The 8531-nt window shown below is 43.3% G+C and overlaps 2 protein-coding genes across 2 annotated transcripts; both read left to right on the top strand.

Annotated features, from left to right (window-relative positions):
* Nucleotides 1-2002: 2002 nt before the first annotated feature.
* Nucleotides 2003-2830, top strand: LOC306702368 (gap junction beta-1 protein-like; the record flags this gene model as incomplete). Its single annotated transcript, XM_079167960.1, has 1 exon — nucleotides 2003-2830. One exon carries the CDS (start codon nucleotides 2003-2005, stop codon nucleotides 2828-2830), a length of 828 nt encoding a protein of 275 aa, XP_079024086.1.
* A 2721-nt stretch (nucleotides 2831-5551) lies between these two features.
* LOC306702367 (gap junction alpha-3 protein-like) lies at nucleotides 5552-8531 on the top strand. The gene is made up of 2 exons (XM_079167959.1): nucleotides 5552-5788; nucleotides 6687-8531. Exon 2 carries the CDS (start codon nucleotides 6711-6713, stop codon nucleotides 7791-7793), a length of 1083 nt encoding a protein of 360 aa, XP_079024085.1. The 5' UTR covers nucleotides 5552-5788; nucleotides 6687-6710; the 3' UTR covers nucleotides 7794-8531.

The raw sequence follows: 8531 nt of genomic DNA, 5'->3' as shown, positions 1-8531 counted from the left end.
CATAATAAAACTGTTCTCTACAACTGTGTGCTCTGTCTGTATTGTAGATTAACGTGTTCTCCACAGAGGGAATATAAATGAGGTTCAGTTCATTCAAAGAATTACCAGAACACCCAAACCCTCCCACTTCAGTGAAGCTCACGGCATAGTGAACTGCTGTAGATCATCTGACAGTACATGACAAATGACCACATTGTGTTCACTTGCATTCAGTTTGTTGCTACTGTAAATTATTGTTTCTACTGTTGTGGGGAGGTTGGACAACAAAATGTGCAACCTCAGCTGATAATAGCAAGATGAAAATGCTGTACCGTAGATCATTCATAAGCACGCGTGTGTTTCATAGTAGAAGGCAAAGTCATAACTGCAGTAAGTTATGACTGCATATTTATTATAAAGACATTTGTGCCCACAAAAGGATCAATGGAAAGAAATTTGATACAAAACTAATTATTGCTCAAAAGTAGTTTAAGCCAAGTTAATGAGTTGCAAAAAATCTGCAAGAACAGCAGCTGTCACACAACAATATTTATTTATTTTACAGTATAGCAGCATTTACACAATTGGTTATGTTACAACAATTAGCTTGAACAAATGAGAGTACTGGTTTAGTTAAAGCATATGTATAAATAATTGTGTCTTTAAGACGGTCTTATTTTCTACTACATTGGTATTTTGCACATGTGTTTTCTGGATGAATCTGCAAACCTGTTGTTGACTCTGTGCTCTGAACGACAGTGACGCAGGTCAAAAGCTTCCTTCACTTCCCTGCCCTGCCAAGCACAATAAATACTGTGGCAGGCCGAGGCCTTTTGTGTCCACACAGATTCCTCCCTTTGCCCGGGGTAGGCGGAAATCGAGGCGTTTGATCTGAATTCTAAAGAGTCTTGTTGCAGCCCAATAAAGGCCGCCATTGTATGTAAATAGTTTATATAAGAGCATATGACCGCTACGGTGCAGGGCACTGGCTAGTGGCGGAGGAATGATTAGCATTTTCCAAATGCATGCTTCTCAATCCAGCCTTCTGGCTCGCTAAACAAAAACACACTATTTTAATTCATTTCTTCTTCGTACACATTTTTGTGTACCACCACAGCTGAAGGTAAAATGTTCTCTCGTTCAATTCTGTTTTATACTAACATTCATTGGCAATGAGGGCAGATGTTGTGTGTGATGGCTGACATGCCCCATTGCCTTGACTCGACAAATACATTATCATTTATAGTAATAGTATTTGAATGAATCTGCTTTTTAAGTGTGATGAATTGAAGTTTTTATTCGGGTGAGTTCTGGAGCCTTTCTTACAAACAATAGAGGTCTCTCAGTTGTCTTCAAAAAAGAAAAAAAAAATCACCTCATAATGAGATGGATGTCTTGCTTGTTCCTTGGAGAAATGTGCTGGCAGTGTGTCAGTCTGTCTGCAACTGGGCTGTAGGTCAGTTTGGGAGTACAGTATTAATACAGGGTGAGCGAATCACGTGGCGCGGCGAATGTTTGGTAATTGGCTTCGTCCCGTTGCGTCTTGTGACGGTGCACGATGGTAGGCCATCTCCCCTGCTCTTATACGGCCAACTTGCGACTGGGCAATTCTTTTCTGCTGTTCCTCACTCTGCCAGCTTGATGCTCAGGCCACACTTCAACATGGTCATCTTTGGACCCGGCGCCGCTTCGCCTTGCTGGCTGAGCCTGGTAAACCTCTAAAAACTACAACAGTTAGACTTTTTACTAAATTACTAAATTGTTGTGGACAACGACAATAACTAAGTTATTTAAATTGATAATCCGTTGCTACAAATACTACTTTTGCTGAATGCGAAGGGCTTAAAAGTGCATGTTTTTTTAAGAAAGTGGATCATTTTATTTTTCCTGAGTCATTTTGATAAAGTTAACTTAAATGTTGATATATTTATAATTGGTTTTAACAGTGGACCTTAAGCTATAGATATAGCTTAGCCTTTACTGAAAATGTAACCTTTATTTTTTTGCAGACCTGGAGTCGAAAATGAACTGGGGGAGCTTTTATGCCGTGATCAGCGGCGTAAACAGGCACTCTACCGGCATCGGACGCGTTTGGCTCTCCGTCATCTTCATCTTCCGTATCCTGGTCCTGGTGGTCGCTGCCGAGAGCGTTTGGGGAGATGAGAAGTCCGGCTTCGTCTGCAACACCCAGCAGCCCGGCTGCAACAGCGTCTGCTACGACCAGTTCTTCCCCATCTCGCACATCCGCCTGTGGGCGCTCCAGCTCATCCTGGTCTCCACCCCTGCCCTGCTGGTGGCCATGCATGTGGCCCACCGACGCCACATCGACAAGAAGATCCTGAAGAGGACGGGCCGCAGCAGTCCCAAGGAGCTGGAGCACATCAAGAACCAGAAGTTTCAGATCACCGGAGCACTGTGGTGGACATACATGATCAGTATCATCTTCAGAATCCTCTTCGAGGTGGCTTTTCTGTACATTTTCTACTTGATCTATCCTGGCTTTAAGATGGTGCGTTTGGTAAAGTGTGACTCGTACCCATGCCCCAACACAGTGGACTGTTTTGTCTCCAGACCGACAGAAAAGACCATATTCACTGTGTTCATGCTGGCGGTGTCCGGGGTGTGTGTGCTGCTTAACCTGGCTGAGGTGGTATACCTCATAGGCCGGGCCTGTAAACGGTGCTTTGGAGGGCCCGAGGAAGAGCCCAAAGTAGCTTGGATAAGTCAAAGATTGTCTACTTATAGGCAAAATGAAATCAATCAGCTGATAGCAGACCAGTCTCTCAAGTCTAAGTTCACTGTGACCAAAAAGAGCCCAACTGAGAAGGGGGAAAGGTGTTCAGCTTTCTGAAACTCTGCCTCTCCTCTCGAACTAATCAACAGCAATTAGACCACGGGTCATGTTGCTCTGCATTAGTGTCACATATTCTGTACACATTTACACCATCTATTTATATATCATTCAGTCGGTCGCTTAGTTGTTTCTTTTACTGACACAAGTGGTAGTTGCTGTTGGAACTCGTCTATACTTGGAGCCTGTAGGTAAGGTAAAGGACCACACCAGTGTTGTTGCATGTTTTAGACCATGTTGACTTTGGTGTCAACAATCTGCCAAACGCTCATTGTAGGTGTTTTCAAATGATTACAGTGTGAGAAGCAACTTGCCGAGATGCAAAGTATCTTGAGCTGAAGAAGCGATGCCCGTGTGAGCGTCAAACCTTCATCGTTCTTTGTCAAAGTTGTGTCATTATTGCTTGATAATACGGTTCAAACTATAGATTTGTTTTAATCCTACACAGTTGTATTTACAAGATAGAACTTTGTGATGAAATTTGAAAAAGATATTTTGTTTTATCTATTTGGCATTATAGGTTTCTGTTTCTTTGATGTCAGTTTCTCACCGTCACCAGACTTTTCACATTCAGTCTCCTCAATCATCATTTGAGTTGCTTTATCACGTGTAAAAAATATAGCTTTGACACAAAAAAAGGAAACGGGCTGTTGTCCAGGAGGCACGAAAAACATTCAAACTGAAAAATGTAGTAGTAGTAGTATGCATGATTTCTAATGATTAAGCCAAAATGTGCAAAAACACCAGTGTGGTCCTTTTTAAAGGTGCAAAGATTACAGTAGAGATTAAAATGCTGGATAGAAAGCAAACCTTTTATTTACATCAAACATGTTAATATGTACCATATTTAATTCCACAAAGCAAGGAACTGGAAAGGGCAGTTATGTGAGTGAATGCCATTCATTTTCAGTAACAAGCAGACAGCTGTACAGTGTTCATTTTGTATTCGTTTTGGCCGACAAAAATGATGGTGAAATCTGTTCGTTATAGCATAACTAGTGTTGACTGTAGGGTTTTCCCAGACTCGTGTTATCCAAACATTTCCAACTCCGGAGCGTTGTAAAGTCCAAAAGTTTAAATGTGTTGAAAAAAGAAAGATGTAATCATTTCCAAAATTCACAGCATGAAAGAAATACGATTCTTCAGTCCAAATGGTCTCTGTGGTCAAAATACTGTTTACTCTCCGTCTTGCCGCGGCGCACACAAAGAAACGCTCACCCTGACAACATCTGCTACACATTCATAAATAAAATAATATATAAGATAATGACAAAGCTCTTCTGCTCTAACAATGCAGTGTAAACACTTTTATAACTGGGATATAGGAGCTCTGCTGAGTGAAACAGGACTCTGAATTTAGCAGAAGACCTCAGTAATGTATAAAGAAGTCTGTTTAGTCAGGTTATAAATATTATCAGTGTCTGATAACCAATAATGATAGACGGTGAGTCAGTAACACAGCAGCCAGGAGACATATCCTTCAGCAAAACCCATTACAGTATTATGAAAATTACGACTAAAACATTCACTAAAATTTGACTAAAATTAAAACTAAGTTCCAATGACTAAAAAAATCTCCAAAGAATACAATGTGACTTTAAACCAACTACAATTTAGCTACGAGTCAGCAACTAAGGCAAAAACTAAATTATCTATGGAAATATTACAATAAAAAATACTGTCCAGATGTGGACAGCTGTCATTGGATATTATCATTCCGCAATTTACACAAACATGTCTTTACTCCCGACCTGTTATGTTATCTCAACAGTCGTCAGAATGGTGGACAGAGCAAAGGTTTAGTTCAGTAAACCATGCAAAATCTCAGTACTGTACTTCTGTCTTTGTATATCTTTGTATTCAATTGTAAGTACTGCCTACTTACTTCATTGTAGCTTCTGTTTGAGGTGATCTTTATGAAAAATGTTTGCGGTTGACCTACTGTTTATCAGAGACAGTTGCACTTTCTTTCCTCAATATTACTCTGTATAATATCATTCAGTATCTCTCTGTACGTCCCATACGCTGGTATCTGTTTATACAACTGCTCTATTATACAGTTATACACATTGTAGTGCATCCAAAAACCCTGATGTCGATATTTATGCCTAAATCTACATATATGAATTTACACCCAGGCAAACAACCCAGATAATGTATAACTAGGGTTAAAACTGTGTGTATATTATGTAATATACTGAAATAAAGTGCTTGATAATTTGACGTTATTTGAAGTTACTTAGCAAACACAACATTTGAGTTTCTTTCAAAATGTTGAACTAAATGGATAAAATAGTGACATCTGTCAAAGCAAAGTAACCTTAGTAGTTATATAAAAAGTGTTTTCCATTACTCGGGGCTCATCTCATTACTGATTTGTTAAAACAGAACTTTCTTCCCTCCTGTCACTTCCTTGTAACTTGAGGATCCAAATGGCTCCTCATCTCCAAATCATGCCCCCCATGATAGGAGAGACCCTCGTGCTATATTTAGACCACTTGTGGCCAGACAGACTTAGCGGACACCGTCATTGGCCAGCTGCCCTGTCACTCACTGTAACAAGCGAGTAGAGGTGCTTTAACAGTTTACATTAGAGACTGTACCCTGTGCCAAATTTAACCACAGAGGGGAGGGGGTGTTTGAGGGAGGGCAGGCCGGACATGGTTCAGAGTGGGTCCATCAGGTTACGTGTGTGTGTTGTAGTCAGTGGGAGACAACCGAGGCCTGGATCCTGATTCCTGCCGTTGCTGTATTTGGAAACGCAAGACTGAGTTGGTGGGTTTGTCGGTGTGGAACAGAGGTTGTGGCCGGCAGAAGTCCACTTTTCCTGTCCATTCAAGGGCATTGCTGGGGGCCCAAAGATCAGCTTTGCACTGAGGCCTGTCGGCGAAGCAGGGGGCCTCATGGACCCTCGGAGACGCGTAGGGCTTCACTGCATGGGATGCATAAGCTGACAAGGTGGGTTCATCCTGTAAATGTGACTTCTCTCAGATTGTCTGTGAAGAAAAAACCTTTGTGGATTGAGATGCTTTCGGCATTTAAAGTTCAGACACCTATACTCGGGGTAGATGTTGGGACCAAAGGTCGTTTGTCGTACTTATTTATTCTTTTCTGATGTTCATCTTATAATTATCTTTTGTCATTGAGGATTACAAAGTCTGAGCGGTTTGATATTGAAAGTGTACGTTTGTTTAAAATTGCGGCCCAGTCTACAGTAGTTTAAACACAAGCTAGATTTCTCAGTGGTGGCTCCCTGAACATCATTTCACCTAGCACATTTCAGCAGTAATCAGGATACATCATGCCTCGCAGTAGCAAACCATGTGTGCTGAATGTGCTGCCCTGCTAGTGTACAGTACAGCCATCAGTAGAATATATATATATATATAAAATGATGAGTTACAGTAGTTGATGGTACCGATATGACTCAACTGTTTCTAGTTCACACTTCCCCCTCCACTGCCTGGTGTTTGATTTCACCTTGTGTGTGGATCATGTTGCTGTGGCCCGAGCCATGCAGGCCAGGAGCCACAGAATCATGACTGGAAGGTGCCTTCCCCCCTGTCCGCACTTCCCAAATATATACCCTCCTAAAGTAAATATAATCCTGTCTGCGTCCACGTGGGAACAAAATACTACCTGCTCAGCAGCAGAGTCCCCCAGTTGTACAGTCGGTTAGCAGCTCGGCTCCTTAGAGAATCGTTTAGTCTGAGCTCTGCTGAACTTGGTAAGACGTTTTAGAGAATTTGTAGTCATCAGGAACACTGAAGCTTACTTTAACCACTGGATAAGTATTATTGCAAGAGTCACAAATCAAGCTGAGAAACTATTTTTGGCCTTTTTTATGTATCTCCAGTCCCAGATCTGAGCTCACACAGCCATGGGGGACTGGAACCTGCTGGGAAAGCTGCTAGAAAAAGCCCAGGAGCACTCCACTGTGGTGGGGAAGGTGTGGCTCACCGTCCTGTTCATCTTCCGCATCCTGATCCTGAGTGCCGCGACAGAGAAGGTGTGGAGCGACGAGCTGTCGGGCTTCACCTGCGACACCAAGCAGCCGGGTTGTGAGAACGTGTGCTACGACTTCACTTTCCCCATCTCCCACGTCCGCTTTTGGGTGCTGCAGATCATCTTTGTGTCCACGCCTACGTTGATCTACCTGGGACACATCGTCCACCTGGTGCGGATGGAGGAGAAGCACGTAGAGAAGGACAAGCAGAGGGAACTCGCAAATCATTCAGACAAGCAGGCCCTTGTTGTGGATGGTAAGCACAAGAAGCCTCTGGTGAGGGACCAGAAGGGTCGCGTGCGCATGCAGGGGGAGCTCTTGCGCACATATGTATTTAATGTGGTCTTTAAAACCCTGTTTGAGGTGGGTTTCATCGTGGCTCAGTATCTCTTGTACGGCTTTCAGCTGAAGCCCATGTACACATGTGACAGACTGCCCTGCCCCAATGTGGTCAACTGCTACATATCACGTCCCACGGAGAAAACCATCTTCATCATCTTCATGCTGGGAGTTGCTAGCGTGTCTCTGCTCCTCAACCTTGTAGAGATCTACCACCTGGGCTTCACCAAGTGTCGCCAGGGCATCACCTTCAGGAGACGTAATCAGTCCCCTGTGAGTCTCCCCAAGGAGCCCATAGAGGCTGCGGTGCCATATGCGCCGTGCTACGGCGACTACTTCCACCAAGTCCAGCCGGCATACCCGCCTGTACCCGGCTACAACCTCTCCCCTCCGTCTGAAGGCACAGACTCGTCCTTCCACCCCTACCACAGCAAGGCGGCCTACAAACAGAATAAGGACAACTTGGCGGTGGAAAGGAGCAGCAGCAAGCCAGAGGAATGTGACCTAAAAGGAAAGAAAGGAGCGGGATCAGCCCCTGGTTCACCTACGCAGGCCCGGCCCGGCCGCAGTGCCAAACACAGCAACAACAAGACTAGAATAGATGATCTGCAGATATAAGGGGGTTTATGTTTCTCTGAGGGTGTCTTAAAAAGCTGTGAGGGGATCATATGTTGTTTGGAAGCATTCATACATGCTGAACTGACTCCCCTCTTTAAGATGACACACGTTTGACGCATTCCAACTCAGAGGGGGGTGACATTCATAGGGCACACAGAGAGGCTGCAGTTGTACAGTAAGACTGTGGGTCTAATCGAATATCTAATGAGCTCAGACTTCTTCAAGGAGGTCCTGCTCCACTGAGAAGTGTCCCGTAGCTGGCTCTTCTTTTGAAAAGCCGAATTGGATTTCACATTAGACAGTAGCATTAATGACATGCGGTACACACTTTGTGACAACACCATATTTCTCAGTCAGTGTCTCCACTATTCACTATTGTCACAGAAAATAAAAACAAATTCAACAGAAAGATACAGTCTGCTCAGGTTTCATATGAATGTGAATGAACCTGCACTTCTGCGTATAAAGATGTCCAAACTTTGGGAATAGAATCCAGGACAGAAACTTCTTCAGCTCTGGCTTCACATAGTTACATTTAACTTCCTTTAACTGTTTTGAGCATAGTTCACTTGCTTAGACTTGAAGTGAAAAGTTGTGCAATACCTGACACTAGGAATAGTGTACCTAATTCCAGGAGGCGCCTCAAAATACATTGCACTGGTCTCAGGAGTTCTCACATTTGTTCTGCCTCTTTTTATTGCGACAGCCAGCAAGTACATCATTCTAAGCACATTGTGT

Source organism: Pholis gunnellus, assembly GCF_910591455.1.
Source record: "Pholis gunnellus genome assembly, chromosome: 10".
Classification (NCBI taxonomy): Eukaryota; Metazoa; Chordata; class Actinopteri; order Perciformes; family Pholidae; genus Pholis; species Pholis gunnellus.
The sequence above is the reverse complement of the archived record's forward strand: the minus strand, read 5'-3'. Positions and strand labels throughout refer to the sequence as shown.